The sequence below is a fragment of the Argentina silus genome (assembly GCF_951799395.1).
Source record: "Argentina silus genome assembly, chromosome: 5".
NCBI classification, from domain to species: Eukaryota; Metazoa; Chordata; class Actinopteri; order Argentiniformes; family Argentinidae; genus Argentina; species Argentina silus.
This window is the reverse complement of record NC_139659.1, coordinates 10,725,110-10,749,072: the sequence shown is the minus strand read 5'-3', so window position 1 is coordinate 10,749,072 and position 23,963 is coordinate 10,725,110. Positions and strand designations below refer to the sequence as shown.

The following is a 23,963-nucleotide window of genomic DNA, read 5'->3' as shown; positions in this document are numbered from 1 at the left end:
GTTTCAGTCATTATCTGAGAAATCAATTAAGGAGACATTGGGAAATGTCATGTTTTATTGCTGTCAATCATAATCATATTTTACCTATTACTGTGCCCTGCTTAAAGTGCTACAGTACAACTCTACTGTGTCATTTGTGGTAGGGTGTCATGGCACATGATACATACAGTGCTGTACAGGACGTACAGAAAAGGCTACACAAGCTATATACATAAGGTAAATATACAAAACAATCACTTGATTCATTAATAACACAAGAGCATCATTTGATCTCAGCTGAGGTGGACAGTTATGTTCACGGTGGCTCAAGTAACTAAACTTTCCTTCCTTCACTTGAAGTGCGGTAGTGTCTGTCCAATCTCATCTCAGAGACCACACTGGACAGAAGTGTCGGCAGAGTGGATAGAAAGGCCAGACCATGGTCATACCTTATGGACGATCATAAGTATTACTGTACCTATCCATTCTTGTCCAATGACAAGTGCAAAGAAACATTTGACCAACTAAGCCCTACATTGAAAAAAGTATCTACTGTGGTGGGGGGTTCCTGGACACAAATTAAAGCTAGTGCTGGACTAAATCACACTTTCAAATGAAATCTCCATTGAAGATGCTTTTTAGTCTAGGATTAGGCTTAATCTGTGCCTGGGAAAGCATCCCTAGAGGTTTACATCTGTAGTGCTTTAGTCATTTAAGTGAGGTCAAACCTGTGACTAGTGTGTTAATTACCCCCCCCCCCCGCATTTAAAACAGAGGACAGCAACAATGAACCACATTGCTCTGCTTCACAAGTAGAGATCCCATCAACATGTAGATAAGGCAGATAAACATCAGACAAGTCATTATACACACAGAGTCAGTAAAAGATCAGTTTCCCTTTTTTATATTTCAGCTTTGACTAGTTTGATTTGTTAGACCAGTTGTCCTTCAATTGTTTCACAGCTAATATTAGAGTTAAGTGTTTGATCTGGAAATGTTATTTCACCAACAGATCAGTGAATTGTGTTAGAGGTTTCACCTTGGTTGTACTCCCAAGAAATTAGTGTAATTAGATACATGCAGCCTGTTGGCCCATAAGGCTGACTCTATGCATACATCTGTAAATAAAAATGTGTCATAACATTATTGATAGTGTTAATGCATTTTCTTTGAGGCTCACTCGGCCTCCTCTACCTTCCTGACGTGTGAGACATTCATCTCAACATATGTGAACACTGATCAAACACAAAATCAACTACAAAATCATCACCATGAAAATCCACACACAGCTCCACATCTATCCACACACAATAATTAATCAGATTAATAGTTACAAAATTGAGACTGTCTCACAAACTGTACATTTCTGAATCATCCCTTTGTTTTCACGAGTCTTCAGGAGTCCTCAAAGCTGAATAGGTCATTCTACCTTGGTTGAAGGTCTGGGTAGAATATTCCATGTATCACACCCTCAATGACAACATTTGCAAATGAATCTAGTGGAGGAAAAAATGCTAATTAATAAGATTTTGTTGAACAAATGAGTTGATAAAATTCATTAATTTTACCCCTCAATATTGATGTATTTACATCATATGGTTAATACACAAAGCACTCACTTCACCCCATGCAACTAAACTGAAACAACATAATTTTCATGGGGAAGATGAATCTGAGGATATCTAAGATATATTACCATGGGTGGATGGGAGCAGGTAGGGGTCTCTCAAGAACAGCAACGCTGGCTGATGGGTCAGTTTACTAGAGAGAACCCATCAAGGAGAGAGAGATCAGTAGGTGAAGCATCACAGTCACCAGCCTGTCAACATGTTCTGACAATCGGAGCAACTCTTAATCAAGGTGTTATAGTCATAGTGAAAACAGTCCAATGCAAATGACAGTGGTGGGTAGGACATCATAGCACAGATTGTTGGACCAAATAAAGTGGAGAGGAACGTATCCCAAACTAGATAAAGTTCAGGTAGTGCAGAATAACAAGCAGTCCAGAGTTATTTTTGCAACACTTTGGATTTTGACATTTCAAACTATGAACTTATACACCATCATAAAATCTAAAGAAACAAACCTTGATTCCTCAGATTCCGTTTCAAATGACCTTAGCAGGAGAAAGAAGAGAGAAGGTTTATAATCACAGAAATATCTTACCACACAATGAATTAAAATGTCATTCAGCTCATGCAATGCCAATGCCACTTAAATTTGAATGTCATTGAGAAGTTCCATGCACAAGGGAATAATGGTATACTGGTATCCTCGCTCTTTATAGAGCACACATGGTATAAATCTCACCCGCAACTTTCTGTTTTTGGCAGTGAGGGAAAATGGCGGATGTTGAGGAAATCCAGGAATATCTTTGGAAGAACATCGTTCTCCATGATTATAGTCTGTCATAAAATGGACACAATGAAATGCAAGAGGGAGAGGGAGAAGTAAAAATCACAGTAACCATTTGAAAAGGTTGAATTGATACAACAAAAGAAAAGAAAAGTGGAATAACAGGAAATTATTATTGCCCTTTCCATGTCTGGTGTACAGTATGGGTCTAACTACAGGGGCTACTGTACCCGAACCGTGCTTTGCTGGCTCATAAATGCCTGTTTTTCATTGTTCTTTCCATCACTGCTAGAGCAACTATTGTGGATGTGTAACCAGGCCAGCACAGCCCATCTTTGTTCGGCTCTGTACTGTGATCAGTGATTATTGTGACCATGTCGGGGGTACGCTTGTTACCTGTAGGTACAGCTCCAGACCATGTCTCCTCTGTTCTAGAACCTTAGGAACCCAGTTCCTCACATGCTTAGAAGGGATCTCAGGCGGTTTTATGCTCTTCTTCATCTGAAAGACGGCAGGAAGCAAAATGGAGCATGCTTACAGGATACTCTGTAGATTAGGTTTGTTGGAAGGGAAACACCCTAGCCCCATCTTTATCTTGACTATGGTGACTGTGTGTGTGACTATGTGTATGTGTTTCTAAAGAAGTAGTGGAATCCGTTTGTGGTTATGTTGTTAACTGTCATGCCTAGGGAAAATTAAATAAAGGGCGGCACACAATCTCACCATTTTATGTAGGGCATGGAATTCACTGTAGCGCTTCTCCACAGTGTGTTGTCTGCCGTTCATCAGCACTTCAATTTTGAAAACCTGGAGACATAAAATACCTTTTCTTATTTGTAGGCCTATTCCAACACTTCACAGATGATGCAGTCAATGGTAGTGTATTTCAATTTAGAGGATTGAGGCCCTCTGCAACTGTCTGTCCAGAGTCTTCTGCATGCAGAATTTACTGTGCAGGTACATAACTTTAGAGTAAGATGAACGCAGGCAACATAATTTCAATGAGCACGTGAAATGAAAATGAATCAATCAGAAATTTCATCAATTGGTAAATTAAATCAAAGCAAACAACGCTGTTTTCATTAGAGTGCTCTAGATCATAAATAAGAATGTCGAGGAGGCACATTGCTTTTGAACTCCAGGTTTCACATCCTGTGAAAGGATTTGACAGTCAACATTCCTTGAATGGAAGCTGGGACAAATCCTCCCGCTGATCGACAAGTCAAATAAACACAACTAGTTGACATTTCACCTCATTTAGGTCTCTAGCTACTTTCAATAAAATCATATATATAAAAACGTTATTCGGTGTGACTATGATAACAGTATCTTTTCGCTTACTGGTTTTGGAGTAGTGGTGCAGAGGGCATTCGAACGGTCTTACCGTGTATCCTTTCGAGTCCACCGAATTGTCCTCTGAACGGAACGATGGAATGGAAATCCTGACGGGATGCATTTTAGCTAAACGAATTAGATCTGCATAAAAACCTGAGTGTAAATAACTTCCAACCACATAAGCGAGGTTTACAGACAAGTGACATGAGATACTTCTTGCTTTTAATGTATAAACATTACACTGACATTGACAATAGTCTCATTGCTGCCACCTACAGCGGCGGAGTAGAGCTTAACGTATTTGCCTATCACACCCAATGAGATCACACCCTGAGATCATTCAATCAACTAATCAAACACACTAGTGTATCACACCACATGTCAGCTGTGTGAACATTTATTCAAGTAGATTTCCTGGACTATATCAAATAAGTATTGCAGTAATATGAGCTTCATGACATAAATATCAATCAACAGTTATAGGGCAAAATCAACTTACAAGCACTTAATCACAAAACAAATGTACTTTTCAACATGATGTTGAAGGTCTGTTCAGTTTGAATATTTCCTTAATTAGATGGGAGCATTATTGTGCAGTAGCATATGGGCTGTACTTTACCTGATTTTCACTCTGATTTATCTCAACTTATTCTCAACCCCTCTATGGTTCATATAATAAGGCACTATTAAACTTTTGAGTTTAAAAACAACAAGAGTTATAAACAACAAGATTTTAAATCAAATGTCAAGAAATTAAAGCAAATGTAAATAATAATGATGATAATGAGAGCAAGAAAGGGTGACTAAGTGATATACTGTAGGCTATGACATCAGACACGTAATAAAAAGGCAATTGTGGAAAAAAATCTCAATTTATAAACTGCTACATTTTTTTTCTTCTTTATTCTTTCAAGCAAACTGAAGATGGATTCTGTGTTGATTCTAGTGTTGATTAGTCTCTGTAGCCTACTAGATATGTCAATTTGTTAATAGGCAATTTCTAATATGTGAGCTTAACTTCACATAGTCACAAATTTAAAACAGAGCAATAGGTCTATATCTATAAATTCTAAACGGATCAATCAATATTTTGTTACCTCCTCTGCACTTATATAGCTTTACAAAAACATGTATCACTTAGGAATAGTTTGAATCTCTGCATGTGACTTTATGTTTGCCTGGAAAATGACTAAGTCATCTTGACAGTTAGTAGAACCATTCATAACTAGTTTCAGTTATCTTTGAACTTGCATAGATCACTTAGGTAGTCGTGATATTTTCACAGATCTGCTCCTCAGTGGTTTGGAGAATGACAGTCCTCTCTTAATAGCTGAGAAGTAAATGAAAAAACATGTATTTAGTCAAACCACCAATCATACAGCATCATCTTTTGTAGCCTATAATATGTGTTATTAACAGTTGCTCCCAATGGGTTGCAGTAGGGCTGAATTGCTGACACACTACAGTGAATATGATGTTGAAATCAAATAAGTAGTAACATGTACATAACATTATGTAGGAATCATAAGTGTATAGATTATCATGTAATACTACAGTATGTACATTGAACTGATGAGTCAACACTCACTGTGAAATGTGACATCCTGACACATAAGCGTAGTTGCCAGTGTAGCGAACATCACAGCGCACAATATTGTTGCTGTAGTCAGACTCTGGGACATGATAGTTGGGGTTTACACTGATCTATAAGACAAAAATAGCAAAAATGAATATCCTATAGCATTTCAGAATAATAACGAGAGATGATATGAGAATACCTTGGGCACACATAAACTATAATTTGTGCTATCTGTTTTGGTAACAAACCTTGAGGACGTAGTTTCCAGGTTTCACATCTGTAATATCGATCCACTGGCAGTCAATGTCTGCGTTATAGGTATCATAACATCCTGGGCTCAGCCCCTATAAACATGACAACAACAACATAAAACCACAGCAAGCAGCAAATAACAGGCCATTACAGACACAGATTATGTATATCAGTGTTGGAGGTCTTGCACAGGGCTAACAGATCTTTGAATTGAACAGCTATACAGAGATTGTGATAGTGTAGACTGCGATAGAGTAGAACAAAATATCAATGGACAGACATTCTTGCTGTTGGTCTACATGGTCGACTGTTGTCAAGTGTTGTCTTGGTAACCTGGGTGTGTGAGGTGCAGGCGAAGCGTCTGTAGTAGCCGTAGTCACAGGAGGTGTCCTCCAGACAGAAGCTGGCCTTGTGTCCCTCTGCCACACTCCTTTGAGAGTCGGACTCCAGCAGTTCATAGTGGCTGAACTCATCCATGCTGTGGAAATGCCTGAACAACAGCAACAAGATAGTTCAGTAGTTTGATCAGTGTTTACAGCACTGATTCATTGTAATGATTTGAGCTGGTATTCAATCAAACATACACTGTGGAAAATCTACTTAAAGAGATGGGATCACAGGGTCTTTGCGACAATGTCTATATTTTTTAAAACTCTTGTTTTAGGCCTGGATGGTGAATGTATAGTTTGTACAAATATAATCTATCGAAGTGAATCACAGTTTTACCTCATTCAGCCACAGAACCCCTAGTTGATCAACAACAATATTTTGAGGCACTTAGACAGACCCTTTTGGTTTCTAGGTTTGGCTTGCATGCCTGTGGCTTGGGTTCAGTAGAATCCCCATACACACGCACCGACACGCACAGACTGTGTAACTCTATTCCATTATGAACTACATTGAACGCGATCCATAGTTAATCTAGAATAGTCTCAGTTGTAGCTAAGGTCAGTCAATGAGACCAAAAGAGTCAGCTTACTCAAACCAGTTGACTTAAACTACAAAAACAAACTACAGGATGTATGTCAATATGTTCATTGGAACTCTGCCAAATGTACTCCATACTTGGTGTTGATACAGTATGTCACTTACACAGGGCATAACTATGGACTGAGGTAGTGCAACATGCAGACTTCTGTGGAATCAAGACAATTGGCCACTTTTAAACTGGCCACTGTTCATTAAGGTAAGGTCACCGACTTTTCTCTCTGAAAGTTCTGGCTGCATATCCAGCACCACATTCCTCATATGCAGGAGATATTATGAGGTGGAGTAAGATATTACCTTATTTTTCCATTATATGTTTTTCCAAATAAATCAGACTGATGAGACCATTACATCAGTGAGAAAGAAAATAACATCAATACATTTGGCAAGAAAATAAGTCAGGAAGGAAGAAAGAATAGAACAGATAGGAGAGAGAGAGAGTTTATAATAACCGTGTATAATGTATAATGTGTAATGGGTTGGAACAAGCAGACTGAGGCCAGAAAGGCAGACTGAGGCTAGAAAGACAGACAGCCAGAGAGAGGGTTAGGTTTAGTCTGGTACATGGACAGACAGCCAGAGAGACTCACTGGTGACAACTGTGCCATTCCCATGAGTAGCGTGGTCTGCTGGGCAGAAAGTCAGAGGTCCCCTGGTTCTTCACCCGCTGTGGGAACCTCAGCAGCATGCGGGTGTCATAGTCTCTCATACTCTGGCTGTAGGCCGAACTGTCCAAACAAAATAACAGTCACCATACATTGGCTGTATTGGTACACTGGGAAAAGTGCAAATGTCCATCAACAAATGTTGTCAGCATGTCAAATACCTCCTTGTCGAGAGAGCAAAATAATCGTAGATTTCTAGGCAAGGTTCGGCAGAAGGAGGAGTAATCATTTTGTGGAGGATGGTTGTTGGGTTTAGTTTTGCTAATGAGTTTAACAGTCTGGTAATGTTTTTTCCTTGTAAACTGCTGGATGGTTAAACTGTTTGCAGAATTCTACCACTCCACCCTTTCAATTGGTGGCAGGATCCTATTTATTCACAAATGCATCTGTCTGTACCACTGAACAACCCAGAACCACAAACACTTTGAATTTATGACTCACATATTCTGACATATTGAAGTTTGACAAAAACCACCCCTCCAAGTCCCAAATGATTGATAGGGTTAGTTAGTACCTTGCCAAGCAGTTCTCTTCAGATGCACATCTGAGATTGTACATAGGAACTCTCTGGACATATGCAGAGGCTTGAATGTAGTATGGGTCTGGCACAAGATCAGGCAGACCTAAAGAGGCAAATTACAGTCCCAGTTCAGACAGTCCACTAACATTGTTGATAGTTTGAGTGTCTGGTAAGGGATAGTGGACAATTAGTTAAATAGTTTGTTGAGTGTTAGTTGCACATCTATAAACCATCTAAAACCAAATAAAGTGCTACTGTTTATCAAGGTAAAGCACAAAACAATGTAGGAGTACATTCCAAACCATATATTTTTAAAGCCAAGCATCCTTGAGCGACAGTAAATCATTCTGACACAGTAACACATTTCAAATTGTGACTCTTTGCTGTTTAAATCCGCATGACACATTCTTACCGTGCTGATGGTACCTTGTGCCATATCCAGGTCTCTGTCTAGCCCTCGGTCTCTCATAACGGTCATAGTAATTGTAGTAAGGATTATCTGGATCAGTGGACTTGTATGGATCATAAGGATCATCGCCAACCATCATGTCCTCCCGTCTTGGCTGGGAGGGACTGACAGAAGGTTTATCGTGGGTCTCATTCTTCGTGGCATTTGCCTTCGTTTCTGCGAGGCCACTTGGAAGGACACCCTGATGCTGGTGCCCCTGTCCCCTCGTGCGCCCTCGAACTTGAGATGGCAGCCAGCGCGAGCCGTCTGTGCGCGCTCCTGCGCCGGAGACTGTCTGGGTAGAACTTTGTAATGGAGCCTGTCTCGAGGAATCGGAGGCTTTGTTTGCTGCTCCGGTCGTGTCTCCATCGCTAATGATGGTAATAGGTCTTGCTTGCGCTTGCTCTTTATTGGCACCTCTCTGCCTCGGTGGCTGATATTCCGAGCCATGACTTAGAAGGCTAAAGACTTTGCCATTGTGAGCCCATTGTATTGTCTGCCTTAAAGTACCTGCTCCTTGACTTCCTGGCCTTGTCTCTGGATGCCGCTGAGAATTGACCGTTTGTAGAGTGCAAACAAATAAACAGACGTGCGCACACGCGTAAATAAGCGTGCCAAATGTACATGCCCCCATAATAAGATGAATTAAACTAATTGATTCCCCGCTAAGATAATTAGTATTTCGTGCTCCAAATAATTTTTAAACACTTTCAACAACCAAAAATATGGATGATGAAAAACTTGCATTTGTAAGGCGGCTATGCTCTCTGCGTAACCCTCACATCATTCTGTTCTGGGCTTGCAGATGCGCTCGTGTGGGGAGGAGGAGGAGTTGAATTTGAAGTTTCTGATTCCGTTGTTATAGGCCTACAAGCCATGAATGGTATTGGTGCTCAACAATTGGATACGTGAGGTCTAGCCGGACTATTAATGGGAATGCGGAGTGTTGAACACCGTTTGTGTTTTTCTTGCACTGTGTTTTTTTCTGCCTTGACATTAAATCTATTAAGAATATTAACAAACAGTAGACTTTCAATGTATGTACAATTATATATATAATTTAATATTTAATATTTTTATATTAAAAAGCACTGTATGCCTGTGTATGATCAGTGGCATCACTCCAAAAGTTGAGTGGACAGATGATTGGCTCTGACTTATACGGTTGGATCTGTGATATTTCATGAAACCACAGTACTATAGCACATCACAGCACTGACATAACTTGCTGTAATTACCCCACCCAAAAGAGATAGGCCAGTTATGTGTTTTAAATTCCACCGAAACTAGATTGATGTTGTTTGATATTTGCGATAACATATAACAAGTTTGTTAGCCAGATCAACAGGAATCCAATCCGGCTGTTGGATGAACTCAAACCAAAGTGCCACACACTGTGCCAGAATGGTTTCCACACACCAACTTTCTCACAGGAGGAGCTCAGAAACGTAAACACAATTGTATGATGGGTTTACAACATGTAATTTCTGGGACGTCAACTCCCATAAAACAAATATAACATTTTTTTCCAGATCCCTTTCCAAACTTCTCTTTCCTTTCGCCTTTTTTTTGGCAAGGTGTTGCACTTCTCTTGCAATTATCTCGTGCTTCTCTTATCTTCCAGTTAAATATGTGTTTTCTGACATTATGGAGTCTTTCATTGTTGCATCTGCTGGCCGTTTGACCACACTGACCCCAAGCCTCTGACAAATTTGAACCTTTACCCTTCTCTTGCAGTACTCTCATGAAAACACCGCCCTGTTGTTAACACTAGGGACATAATTTATAGTTACGAAAACGTAATCAATGGTTTTCATTTTCCTCTGTCTAGCCGTCTGGTAAGTCCTGGTAAGCCCACAACCTTACAATCATCAGCGCACAAACACAATTTGAATGCATAGTCTTTCTATAGAAAGGTGGTTCAGCTGTTGGACTACTGAAAATGTAACATTATAACAAGCATAATAAACATAAGACAAATAAAAAAAAAAAACGTACCTTACTACTAATACTTAGCCTACAACATATTTTGTATTAATTACTGGTTGAAAGACACCTCGAGGATGTCATGGGATATGTTTCAAGTTCAAAAGCAGGCTCAAACCATATTTAATCTATTTCACTCTGACAGCAGTTGCCACAAACACCTGATAGACGGATCATTGTAATCAGAGTAACAATTAACAATCAAGTAACAATTGATTAAATCATATTCAATCTATATCATAACCTCACACTAGGAGGCAGATGGCAGCAAACCACAAAACTGCATCTTAAATAATAATGAATGACCATATTGTGTTTATCAAATCAGACAAAGTAATGATCACCTGCATATACCAAACATAAAAAGGGTCAGGGAGCCAGTATTAGTATTGTAGAACAGCTTATTTTGCACGTTTCATACCCGAGTCACATGACTTCACATCTCCGATTGTGTAAGCTCCAAAGGCGAATCAGAGCCAAGAAGCATTCGTTGATCCCCGAAAAATGTGTCCTCCCACTAAATCTCTTGGAAGTGTCTGAGACTGAGAGATGGCAGATATTGCATTTGATCCGGTGGGTTTGAGTAACCATGGGCTCCTGGTCTAGTCACACACTTCAATCACAAAATAACCTTTAAAATAACCTTTAAAATACAATTAGCAATTCCTATCTGGCAGGATCACATGTTAAGTCCCCTACCCTAACTCCAGCCCTAACCATAACCATAGCTTCAGCCCTAGCTCCAACCCTAATCTTTACTCCAACCTGAACCTAGCTCCAGCCCGAGCCCTAGCTTCAGCCCTTACTCTAGCTCCAGCTCTAACCCTAACTCCAACCAGAACTCTAGCTTCAGCCCTACTACTTTACCCTGTCTTTTTATGTGCATCAGAAAGTACATTGTTAACTTAAATGCACAAACAAAACCAGCTCTGAAAGCCATGACTGCTATTATTCATAAGTTTGCTGGTTTCTCTCTGGAGTTGGAGTACTCTCATGAATGTGGTTGACCATCCATCTGTTAAAACATGTACTGAAAAGTTCTAATTTCATGTACAGCGGAACCATCTTTCCAGTATAGGAGAAAATAATTATCTCAAAACCATGTTGATTGTGTTATAACATGTTTGATTGCATCAAAGTTACACAACTTTGCATACCGATCGGTGAAAGTGCAAATATCTGTGGGCTGGTTCCACGTAGATCCATGGAACAGCAGACAGGCAGAAACAGCTGTACAGGGTCACTGTTGTTTTGTGCTCGTAATTCACTGAAATTTTCTTCATGCATAATCTATTCTGTCCAGCAAGGGGAGTGCAATGCAGTGTTTCCCATACAGTGGAGCCACATCTGCAAGCATTTAACCCAGTTCCTTTGTCCACGTTGCTGGAATTCTCTCCTTCTGACTCTGGAGCAGCCTATTGGGCTATATTGAGTTATTCAAATCCTTCCACGAGTTTTTTTTTTTTTTTACAAAAACACCAAGAAACTTCAATCAGCAGAAGGAACTGAGGAAGGATTTGGAGTCAATGGTCATCTTTAATCTCTCATGACAAATACATTAGGTGCACTGGTACATCAGCGCCATCTTTGTTAGGATATTTGGCAGAAAGTGTTTCCTCTGCACTATAAATACTCATCAAAACTAAATATTCAGAGAATATTTCCATGGACATAACTTAGACACTTGAAAAATATGTACCTACTCACATCAAAATAATCTTTATGATAAACTCTACACAACATGCTCCCATCTGAGACTGTTGGTGGTCATATCTTATGCCTCCTATCCCTCTCATACCACCCAAACACTAGTAGGCCTACACAATCACCCTCTCCATCCCTAATCACTCATTTATTTTTGCTGTACAAAACACCTTCTCAACCTTTTAAACCATCCTAAACCAGTCTCTTATCAGATCAGTTCTACATTCTTTACAATCACATCTCATAATTACAATTTCCAACATATCAGCCCCCAAAAAGCATTTAAAATCAGGCCACCAGTTCTACACTGCACACAAAACCATCACAAACCTAGACTATTTGACTACTAATGGATTTTCTTTCTTTCATAAACACCAGGTTTCCATTACTCAGTCTGGAAGAAAGTAAAGAGTGGAGCTTGAGTTGGGGTGCGCGCGCACGCACACACACACACACACACACAGGCTACGTGGCACTCTGCACGTGTAGGCCGGCTGCAAGCATAGCACTAAACACAGTGACCAGAAGGAGGAGCCCCTCACTCAGGCCGCACTCCAGAGACCCTTACACTGAACTGCTGCTCCACAACCACTTTAGCTAGTTCTACTCCCACTTCACTAGGACCCTGACACAACAACCTCTCACATCCTGGCATTTCAAATGCATGGGAGGAGGCAACCTGTGAAGTTGAATCAAATGAACCTTGGACTTTCGAATGTTTGAACTTTACACAATCCAAACACATATTGTAATGATCATGTGGTGTGACGCATTCCTTTATCTGCTTTCCCCAGAAAATCACCAGAAAAAAAAAAAAAAGAAAGAAAAAAAAAATACTTGTAGAAATGAAGATTCAATAAAGGCTTCAGGGACTGACAAATGTTAGGGGACATAGCTTAACTGAAAGAGATGTGACAATGTCTTGTGGGAATAATACAGATTGGACAATAACTATGAACGTTGTTAAAAGCAAACAGTTGAATTCATTTCAAGTGGTTACCGTTTCATAAGTGACACATTGTGCGCCGATGTGCATTGTCAACCTAATGCAGACATATGACACAAGACCAAAGTGAATAGGAACATCACTGGCGCCATCTGTTGGAGGTACGGTTAATTGCAGCTAACAACTCATAATACAAACAGGCTGTAGTGGGAGATGTGGACTTAGTTCCTTGTGGATGCATTTAGGCATAATGCCCTCATACACAGAAGTTGCAGGCAGGCGATTAATATCATTGTCAGCATAAATACTAGATTTAGTGTGAGCAGACAGTTCAACAAATGTCATACACTGTCCCTGCGAGACAGGGTAGTGTTGCCTGGGTGTCCCGTCTGTGCATAGGACAGATTACATTTATGCGGAAGTGTTTCACTATAACCTGCAGTAAGTGGGACATTCAAGTAATTCCGTCCACTTTATCCTGAGAGAAATCAGGCCTAGAACAACATTAAAGACACCGAAAGTCAACCAAACTGTGTCTTTAATTGTTACAAGCTGCAACACATCCCTCTTACCCCTCAATCAAGTCAAGTGGTACTGAACAGCTAGTATGTGTAACATGTGCACACGATTGTCCTTCAAGCAATGAATTCAATTCAAGTGCCTTCGAGAAATATTGAGACAGCAGATGAAAAGAGGATCATCCTTCAGTTCAGGCGCTGATACATAATACCCTTCACATCACTGAGGTGACTCAATAACTTATACAAAATGCAATCGAAATACATTATGAAGGAATTGATGGCCAAAGAGGAACACTCTAAATAGTAAGTGAGATGGCCAACAATGTCTGGCAAACGATAGACTACACATACATGATTAAATCATGTCACATATCACAGGCTATTTCAAGTTTCGAGCCCATAACATGTTGGCTCGTTTGTGCAAAAGGTTCACGTGGGCGTCCCCCTTAACCAGACATTTGCAAACAGCGATGCTGTTCACTATAATATCATATCATCACAAAAAAACGAGTATTTAAAACCTCCGGTGATGTCACTTCTGCAATACTCAGAAAAGTCCCAATCAAAGTCTGGTCAATAAAAAACTTTTTACATAAGGATCAGGCACTTCATGTCTGGAGAGCCGAAACGCCGTCAACTCCATGGGAGTCAGACAGTTGACTACAGAGTCTCGTAGAGGTTTTACGACCATGCAGCCCTGGCAGGTGATAAAGGCTGATATGCTGCGACTCTGCATCCCTGGCGGTGTCTCCAGCTAGTTTGAGGATCTCACTGACCAAGTACTCCAGCACCCCAGCCAAAAACACGGACGCCCTACACCCAATCTGCTCAGCATAGTTCCCTGCCCGCAAAAGTCTGTGAATTTTGCCGATTGGGAATACAAGGCCAGTCCGGCCAGATAGGCTCTTTTCTTTCGCTTTGCTCTTCCCTTTCATTGTTTTTTTAGCCCAACAATGAGACAAACTGAGAGGAATAATCAAGCATTGGTTCGTTGCTTGTTGAACTTCGCTTCCTGCACTACCGGCACATGTAAGCTAAGCTACAGCAGAAACAAAACACACCAACCGCGCATGCGTTTGATGTATGTGATCGTTTCTTCTTCTTCTTCTTCCAATTTAATGGTGCATTATCGCCACCGACTGGACTGACATGGGAAAGGAACTTGGCACACCGTGAAAAAAAGGAAAATAAACCCCTACTGAACTACACCAAACCTTAAGCCACATATGAGCCATATGTCAGATTTATTTTCAATTAATAGCTACCTCAACATAATTGTTTAGGGTTATATAAAGATGATTGATATTGATGAACAATAATTAATTTATGCTCTTCACCAACATTCCCAAAATGTAATTACTTGAGGCTTTAAGGTTGCTTTTTACTTTGGGTCTGTTTTCCAATAAGTCTGTGGTTTTCCAACAACAATCGGTCCAATTTCAACTATTCAGTGATGCATATGCTGCTTGCTCTTGGATAGAGACATCTCAAGGCAGTTATGTGTGCTGTATTAACCTCACAATCCCAAACCCTCGTAGAATAGATGAGAGCCATTGCTTTATTTTTAAATACATTTTAGAGATTGAAAGACCTCTTTCACAAGGGTGATGTGTAATAAACAAACACATTTTTAAGCTTTTTTTTTTAATGCAATGCATAATGCAATATAACACATTTATATGTGCAGCGATGTGCAAAACAAGACATAAAAAGCACTTGTGAATAAGGTGTACAATAGGCCTATGTGCAGTACAAAACATTTAAAACAAATTCAGGAGGTGCACAGAATTTTAAATCAAAAGAATCAATAAATGTCTGATAAATGACAATTCCACATACTGGTAATACTGGTAAATTCCCGGACAACAGAGAAATTAATTGCCTCAAGAGTTTGAAGTAAAAAACACAATTTGCATCACCAATTTTCAGATGAGACTGCACTACAAACCTCTGTTCAGCAAATATGAGGCAAGTCGGAAAACTATGACTTTGTTGTTTAGGGAGGGTTTAAAGTTGCCCAGCTGGACAGAGAAAGCGGAGAGCTGCTGTCTGGCATTGCTGCTGGGTCCTTGCTGTCCTGGTGGGCCTCTCAAACCACAGGGCCCTGCAGGACCTGAAGAGGAGGAACACAGGAGAAGTGGATGATGTAATGGGTTAAATACTCACTCAATGTAGAACTGGTTTAAGACTAGTATTTACGACTACTACACCATGCTAGTAGTAGTGTAAAGTATTGGCCAAGACCTTCTACCCCGCCAACCAGAAAAGGATGTGTGGTTCCTCTCAAGGTTTCCTCCCACCGAGGGAATTTTTGCTTGTCATTGTACTTTTTAGGGGGTTCAGCCTTAGAGTTCACACTTTGTGAAGCACTACGCAAATAAAGATAGAATCATTAACTGATATTCAATGTTCACTGATTACCTCATTGTCCAGGGGGTCTCTGGGGTCTGACAGGTCTTGGAATTGGTCCACTATCTGAATGTTTAGAGGAGAAGGACAGTTTAACATCAACCCTTACACTATTGGATCGGTTTTTAGAATGGGGTTTATTCATCAAATGGACAAAAGAAATAAAGGAACAATGAAATGTATCAAAACTGAGATGGTAGCAAAGAGCCATTCCACCCAGAAAATTGAGGCACTAGCTTGATTTGACCACCGTGGTATTGGACAAACTGTGTGATTTTGTAAGTTTGTGTTTTTGTGCAATTGTGCAGGCACTTATGTCATAAAAAATATATCTGACCTCATTTTTCAATGATTTGCCATCATCATCCTCGTTGCCATCACCGCAGGCCTCACCCGAGCCTGTAAGATCAGAAGCCACATATTATGCAATGGTAGAAGCACACATACATTCATTTATCTCATAAAAGTTATTACCCTATTTGTTTCATTGAGATTTCTCTGATGCAAGACATACCTGTTATTAATTTCAAAGGCATGGTACCAATTCCATAGTTCATATAACTTGTTATATTACTTGATGTAATTGTAAACGCAGAATTTCCCAGTGAGATTGAGGATATGATAGTGTGTGTGTGTGTGTGTGTGTGTGTGTGTGTGTGTGTTTGTGTGTGTGTGTCTGTGTGTGTGTGTGTGTGTGTGTGTGTGTGTGTGTGTGTGTGTGTCTGTGTGTGTGTGTGTGTGTGTGTGTAGGCATTCTCATAGAGAGAGGTGCCTCTTCCAGTGGCCACTCACCACACTTTGAGGTGGTTGTCTCTCTCCAGGCTCTGAGGTCTAATTTCTGGACACTGGAGCAGTTGATGAGCATAGTCCCAGAAGAGGTGATGCTAAAGGGGTCACGCGGAACACTGGTGAGGCCAGTGTTGTCACAGATGATCCGGTTCAGAGAGGCAGTTTTTAGGGCAGCCATCTGTTGGGGTGTAAAGACACCTGGGTTCTCATACCACAGTCTGGGGAGTAGAGATATCAAAGTAAAAACATGAGATTCACATACATACACAAACTGACAATCACATAGATAAGCACACATGCACACACACACGCACGCACGCACGCATGCACGCATGCACGCACCCGTACCTGTCTCCCAGGCGGATCCTTTGGAATTGGGTGGCAATGAGACAAGAGAAGAGAGGCCCCACGCGGCCCCCCCTTACGAAGGGCTCAGCCACGCCCCCTAGCCACACGTCAATGTTGTCCGCCGTGCCGTAGAGCTGCAGCAGGTTTCTGGCCAGGGTTGGGTTGTTCAGAACCTGCGCCAGCTGATTCTGGTTCCTAACCTCTGAGAGCCCACAGAACTTGCGCCACGCGTTGTAGCCTAGGGTGGAAACAGAAGTCTGAGTGAGGTGAATAGAAATGAAGTACAGAGAAAGAAATGAGAATGATGGAACTTAGGCATTGTTCAAGGGTTTAGATGTCAGAGTTGTTTCAAACAGGCAGGTGTGTAGATGGGTAGAAGGATGTGTCAGGTATCAGCCATGTATGCACAGACTGTCTTGTATGTTTGATGGTTTTAGGCCGAGTATGGGATAAGGGAGCTGTGTACCAGGAATGCCATGGTCACGTCCACGCTGCATGTTGAGGGAGCCCAGGTCTAGTGCCATTTCCATGACAAACTCAAAGAGTCTGTCTCTCAGGGCCGTCACCAACATGTTGTCCTGAGTGTTCAGCTTGGCTGGCCGGCGAATCAGACCCCGGATCAGAGGGTCAATACCACCTGGAGGGGGGGGGGACAGAGAGGAGGAGAAAGAGAGGACAGAGGGAGGGGGAAAGAGAGAGTAAAGAGAGAGAGAGAGAGAGAGAGAGAGAGAGAGAGAGAGAGAGAGAGAGAGAGAGGGAGAGAGAGAGAGAGAGAGAGAGAGAGAAAATGTTTATCCTTATGGGAAAAAAACATTACCCCACCTGGCAGATACTTCACAAGGCATCCCAATGACCCACCACTCACCCTCAAATATGATTCTCCAGGGGGTGAAGAAGGCCTTAAAGAGGGGGACGCTGGGAAACCTTCTGTTTTCCCTGCAGTTTTCATCCAGGCGGAACAGGCGAGGCTGGATGGCCAGGTGGGCGAAGCGATACGCTGCCGTAGCAAACACGTTGGCAATGCTGGGATCGATATTCTTATTGTAACCAGGGTATTTTCCTAGCTGTTGTCTGATTGCGACATCACCCACAATGTGTGGTAGATAGTCCCGGAACACAAACACCTAGGGGGGGGGAGAGTAGACTATATGTAGGTGTGTACATCATTGATGGGGAAGGTATCAAGCATCAATACGAGAGTGTCAAAATGTAGATTTAGAGGGGGAGCAGGAAAGGGTGTGTGAGAGATGAAAGTAAGTGTGTGAGTGAGTGTGAGTGTGTGTTTGTGGTACCTGGGTGTAGGCGCCCATGATCTTGCGGGCCTCCTGGTAGAGTGTCTCACTGTCCCATTGTGGGTTGAGTTGGCGCAGAGCACGGGCCAAGCGGTTGTGCTCTCGCAAGAACAGTGTATGAATAGACGTCAGGGCTATATTCTCATCCACACGGGTATCACCTAGAGGACAGAGACGTAGAGATGAGGCCAACCAGTGACTGGCACAACCAATGCAAAGCCAGTCTGCATTCAGTCACCTGTTAAACATGAAAAATTAGGTCAACAAATCACTCTCTTGCTCCGTTTACTTCTCAGACAGACAGACAGTTGAGGCTAACCTGCGATGAAGCATGGAACCTCCTTGGCATTGGTGTCGTTTGTGACCCTCTGGCGCGTAGCACACATGTTGGGCTTCGTCGCGCTGGTGAAGGGCAGCAGCTCACGCCCGTTGTCCCTGAACATCTTGTTGACGCGCATCAGACCTCCGTCGTCAGTGAGGTTCCGGAGTTCGAGTGCCAGCTTGTCTTCAGAGCCGTACACCTGGCTCAGGTCCAGGAAGGCCGTCAGAGCGTTGATCTGCTCCCTCCGGTTGGGCTCACCTCCAAACAGGAAAGCGGAGTTTCCTGTACCGCAGACAGGCGCTGATCTGAAGACCGGGATGCATTCGTCTGGCCCACTGGGAAAGCGTGGATCCCCGCGAGGAATCTGGTTGTGGCGGAATAAGACAGAGAGGGGTTTAGAGGTTAACAGCCATATCCATGGACTGAGAAAGTGCTTGATGTTTACAGGAGGGGCCTCTCTCTAGCTGTAAGTGTTGGAGTTGGGGTGTGAGGAGGGGAGTTGGGGTGTGAGGAGGGGAGTTGGGGTGTGAGGGGGGGTGTCGGAGTGTAAGGGGGGGAGTTGGGGTGTGAGGAGGGGAGTTGGGGTGTTGGGGTGTAAGGGGGGGTGTTGGGGTGTGAGGAGGGGAGTTGGGGTGTGAGGAGGGGTGTTGGGGTGTGAGGAGAAGAGTTGAGGTGTGAGGGGGGGAGTTGAGGGGAGGGGCGGGGGGGGTGACTGACCGGGATGGGGAAGCAGGGCTCGGAGCGCTCGCAGCTCTCATCACAGTCCAGGCCGTTGCTGAAGGAGCGGATGCTGGGGGAGAAGGGCGTGAAGGTCAGGTCATGGTCGTTCCACTGGCCAAAGAGGGTCACAAAGTGGGAGAACTCTGTATCGTTGACCACGCCCGCATCTGTCGCGCGCAAGATACGGTTAGAGACTTGTCTTACCTGGACACAGGGGGAGGGGAGGGGAGGTGGACAGAGGGAGAGGGATGGTACGATGTTACTTTTTCATATCAAACTTTATATGACTTGCGGTGACAGAACTGCAGTCATTCCAACTGTATTTATGGTCATCATATACCAGTGGGAGCACGAAGTTGTTGAAAGTCCTTGTTCTGTCCCAGCCTATGGGCTCAGAGACCCCATCGTCATACTTAGCAGCCAGCCAGCGAACGAAGGGCGTGTTTGAGGCTCCACGAAGAGGGTCCTTCCTTAAAACAAGCATAAAATACAAACCAATAAACATTTAGCAACTTCACTTGAGAAATTCAGGAAATGTTCACATTGCCTGCGGCCTCTGTTCTCCATTGCCAGACCTCAGAAACATTGCACTGTACTTCTCTTTATGTTTTACACCTAACAGTCACTCTGCTCAAGGCTCTCAAAATGGCTGTTATACTGTCAAACCTGCAGATGTTAACCAATATAATGGCTTTTAATTACCATGCAGTGGGTGATAATTAGGTAAACAATGGTGTTATTGTTGTGTAGCCGATTGCTCTTACAGGTTGTTGCAGACGCTGGTGATCGTGCGAAACTTGTTAAGGTTAGGTGTGGTGACGCACGATGGAAGCCGGGTTCGAGCCTCACAGCCGGTTACCCTGACGATGGTCTCAATCTCCTCTTTAGTGAGCAGGTCTGAGAAACAAACAAAAAGGGGGATCAGCAGGACATCCAAGAATGTGTCCCAAATATGAGTGTGTGTCTATACAGTATTTATAGGGTGAATATGTAGAGTAAATGAGACTGAACTGTGTGTGAATTGCATTGAATAAATGGTGCTCAACAGCAGTGATGCAGTCTGGATCTGAAGTTTGGAATTAAACAGTTGTTAGCTACTTAGGCTCCAACATACTGTAAAATAGCATACACTAGTCTACACTGTGAGTCAGTCTGTGTGTGCATGTGTGTCTATGTGTGTGTGTGTGTGTGTGTGTCTGTGCGTGTGTGTGTGTGTGTGTGTGTCTGACCTGTTGCGTTGAGCGAGCGTTTGTGAATACGGTGGACTTTGTCATGTATAAGTCTCAGGGTGTTCTCCAAGTAGTCTGCAGCTCGCACGGCATTGCGTGTGTCCCTGGCAGGCTGTTTCAAGAGACGCAGGATGTCTGAGGGCTTAGCGTCCTGCCTACGCACTCTGGCCATGCTCCTGAGGCATGAGGAAACACACGCACAGTTATGGAGCGAAACAAGCTTCTGCTGTTGAATACCAAAGGAACGATAATAAAAAAGGATTTCACAGATTAACTGGTTTGCACGGTAGTATTAGGTTTGAAGTATGAACATTGAAGGGTCGGGCTACAGAGGTCATAGGTCATCTTAAAAGTTTGGTGCCCTCGCAGCCATTGAATTAGAAATAAAGGCCTGGACATAGAAGCGCGGTCGTGGTGATTCTGAGCAATAGGCCACACGCTAATAATGATTTGTAATAGGTCACAATAGCCGCAGTAATGGACCATAGTTTGCTTGGAAAATTGATCTTTGTCTCTTATCATGGAAATAATTAATCTTGCACTCCCCGATAGAACCAAGTTGTTGCTTTTTATGTGTTGTTTTATGAATGTGAGGTCGTCACCAGGAAGTATGGCCAAATATGGATGAACTGGTCAATTGAAATCTTACACCAAGGTGGTAAATATGATGAATTTGATAAGGAGAACCAATTCTGGCACATTCTGACGTAAATCTAACTACAAAAAGTAATGCACAGGGAAAAGATCTTGTCAAAAGTTTTTCCGGGCCTGTTTGATCCATAAACATCATATATACTCAGCAAATCGTATGAGATTGTTTAATTATTGACCACCCCGAGGAGTCCTTCAACAATGTTAATGAAATAGTGAAGAGAAGGAAAAAGGACTAGAGGGGTCATAGCTGTTGTCAACTGTCAAGTTTACATTTACATTTACATTTATGGCATTTAGCAGACACCTTTATCCAAAGCGACTTACAACAAATACATTTGTTTAAATTTGAATCATCTATCCATCAGTCATCATAAGATAAAGTAATCAATGCTCGGACCAGGGGCCATAGGCAGGCACAATGCTAGAAGAAGGAAAATGTATTTTTCTTTTTTTTCACTCACTTTTCTCGGGAATACTTGTAGGCTTCATCTACGATTCTCTTGGCCTCTTCCACTGCACTTTTAATGAAAGAACTGCCCAAACTTTCCCCTACAGACCAACATAAGCAACACGTTAACATACGTATATCCTATTTCCAAGTGTCCTAGATGTGTAATTTGAGTGAATGAGCTTGATAAACTTGCTATTCTTGTCTTGTAAAAAAAAATGTATTTGGAGTCTCCCACCCAAAAACCACACAAGACAATACGTTATCTCAGTCACTCACTGTAACAGTGTGAAAGAAAAGTGCATGACAAAATATTTCACTTGGGTCTTTTCCTTGTGATTCTGTATTGCACGAGTCAGAGGAGCTTTTACAAATGTTACAATTGCGTCATAACCAGTCAAAGTAACAACGTTTACTAGCAAAAGGCATTGTAAAACATTTTTTTGACAAGCACATGTACCACATTTTGTCCTAACTCTCACAAGCACGGTTGTGTAGTTTCCCTCACCTGTTGGGGCTGGGAGGCTGAGCGTCAGGTGCAACCCCGTAGCCAGGAGGAGTGACAGACATAAGTTCATCTCTGAAAAACAAACAGAGAGGGGATCAGAGGGCATACGTTATGTTATGCATGAAGAATGTGTTTATCTTGGGTCTAAGCTGTTTCCCTCCACAGGAACAACAATTAAATGTTTGTGATCAAATTGAAATTCCTATAAATATCGACACACAACTTTTCTCACAGCACCATCTGTACCAATGCATAATATTTATAACATTTTAATTCATAAATTAATTTGAATGTCAGAATATGGATAAAACATATATATTGTTTTGCTTACTAGAGAATACTGAAACAAGACTGCAAAACAGAATAAAGAGTCTTCTTACCTGTGTCTTTCAGGACTGCTAGGATGAAAATGTACTGTATTCTCTCACAGTAGGTGCTAATTTATAGTCAATGCAAGGCCTCGCCCCCACTTGTTTTCTCTGGTTGGGTGTGTGACAGTAACTACAGTAGTTCCTTCTTCCTTCTCCCTACAATTAATCATTGATTATTTTTTACTTTTTTTTGTTTCACTTTTTTACTGTTCATTTGAAACATAAATTGATATTGGTTATAGTTTAATACATGCCCAGTTGTAGTATATTGCTAAACTATATTGCCTTATCGTGATGATTATTTATTTATTATCTCTGATGTAATAACTGGCCGCGCCCATGTCCTTTTTGTCATTTGCGCAGCTGGGAAAATATTTGTTAATTTGCAGTTTATTTTTTATTTTTGGCATGGCATTTGGCATGGCAAAGGTTTACACTTTCTTGTCATTGTCATTGAGTCAGAGTGGTCAGCTGTTTCTATAACACTTTACATGTGCAAGATGTGCAAGGCTGACAGTTGTAGAGAGTAATTACTCTGGTAACACCATTGTATAACATGCACTCCATTACTGTGCTATACATAGTCATTACTAATGCACTGAGTAACATGTTAATACAATGTTGTTGCTACTAGAGTAACTACATAATTTTTATGCAGGTATAGAGGAATTGTTGGTCTGTGTATTGAGATCCCCTCAATATTGACACACATTATTGTAATATTATGATTATTCAGGAAATTGTACAGCTTTCAGGCATGTGATACCTGTTACAAACATCACAAATCAAAAATAGCAGTTCCTTCTTCCTTCTCCTGACAGTTAGGCCTTGTTTGATACAGTTAATCATTACTTTGGAACACTTTTTGGGGTTTTGTTAATTGTATGGTGGTCTTTGTGGTATACAAGCTGAATTATATGATACTGTTCATTTGAAACCTCTGTCAATATTGGTTATAGTTCAATACATGCACAGTTGTAGTACATGCAGAATAGACCTTGTGCACTAGCTATAGTCTCTGTTGAAATTTGTCTTTCTGCTGTTGCATGTATGTTGTCATGCCCTTGCAATACATTGTTACCACACTGATACTGTTGAGCTTGGGAAAACAACACCCAGGGGGAAGTTACTGAGCTGAAAAAAGACCAAGGTGAATTTCTCTTATCATAACTTGAGATAAAAAGTCACACAGATCAAATGAGTTTATTAGAAAATGTCCATTATTTATTCTTGTATCAGTCAGGGTGACACTTTATTGATAATGTTCATATTCATGGATCTTAAGGAGGGTGGAATGCATTTGCACCAAGAATTTCCTTGTATATGACTATAAAGTATATCATTCCGTGTAATGTGATTTGCGCAATGAGGAAAAGGAAAAGAAAAGTCCCAGGTGGGGGGGGGGGCTGATGGGGACAAGCTGCTTGTGGGTTTTTGTCTCTTTTATTTGAAATAAACCATGTAAATGAAATAAAGCAGATTCCCTTTACTGAGTCATCATGTGTGCCATCGTTGGATTTGATATCTTAAGACGTTTTATTTACACATCCACAAACAAAGATATAAATGATGAAAATGATGAAAATACATTAAAAC

General features: G+C 41.6%; 3 protein-coding genes across 3 annotated transcripts; all 3 read right to left on the bottom strand.

Annotated features, from left to right (window-relative positions):
• Positions 1-46: 46 nt before the first annotated feature.
• snx24 (sorting nexin 24) lies at positions 47-3,827 on the bottom strand. The gene is made up of 7 exons (XM_083670592.1): positions 3,719-3,827; positions 3,058-3,141; positions 2,731-2,835; positions 2,290-2,384; positions 2,066-2,095; positions 1,676-1,740; positions 47-1,475 (listed from the first exon to the last, which is right to left on the bottom strand). The coding sequence occupies exons 1-7, from the start codon at positions 3,788-3,790 to the stop codon at positions 1,405-1,407; spliced, it is 522 nt and encodes a 173-aa protein (XP_083526718.1). The 5' UTR covers positions 3,791-3,827; the 3' UTR covers positions 47-1,404.
• Positions 3,828-3,924: 97 nt separating this feature from the next.
• Positions 3,925-8,915, bottom strand: loxa (lysyl oxidase a). Its single transcript, XM_083670574.1, has 7 exons — positions 8,085-8,915; positions 7,667-7,775; positions 7,078-7,215; positions 5,834-5,990; positions 5,497-5,592; positions 5,258-5,373; positions 3,925-4,999 (listed from the first exon to the last, which is right to left on the bottom strand). The coding sequence occupies exons 1-7, from the start codon at positions 8,752-8,754 to the stop codon at positions 4,993-4,995; spliced, it is 1,293 nt and encodes a 430-aa protein (XP_083526700.1). The 5' UTR covers positions 8,755-8,915; the 3' UTR covers positions 3,925-4,992.
• A 5,905-nt stretch (positions 8,916-14,820) lies between these two features.
• On the bottom strand, positions 14,821-22,395 carry mpx (myeloid-specific peroxidase). The gene is made up of 16 exons (XM_083670559.1): positions 22,377-22,395; positions 21,997-22,068; positions 21,502-21,589; positions 20,387-20,562; positions 19,922-20,054; positions 19,498-19,627; positions 19,155-19,361; positions 18,435-18,801; positions 18,116-18,276; positions 17,689-17,947; positions 17,290-17,460; positions 16,824-17,061; positions 16,479-16,693; positions 16,024-16,085; positions 15,699-15,752; positions 14,821-15,390 (listed from the first exon to the last, which is right to left on the bottom strand). Exons 2-16 carry the CDS (start codon positions 22,064-22,066, stop codon positions 15,367-15,369), a joined length of 2,355 nt encoding a protein of 784 aa, XP_083526685.1. The 5' UTR covers positions 22,067-22,068; positions 22,377-22,395; the 3' UTR covers positions 14,821-15,366.
• Between the last annotated feature and the right edge of the window lie 1,568 nt (positions 22,396-23,963).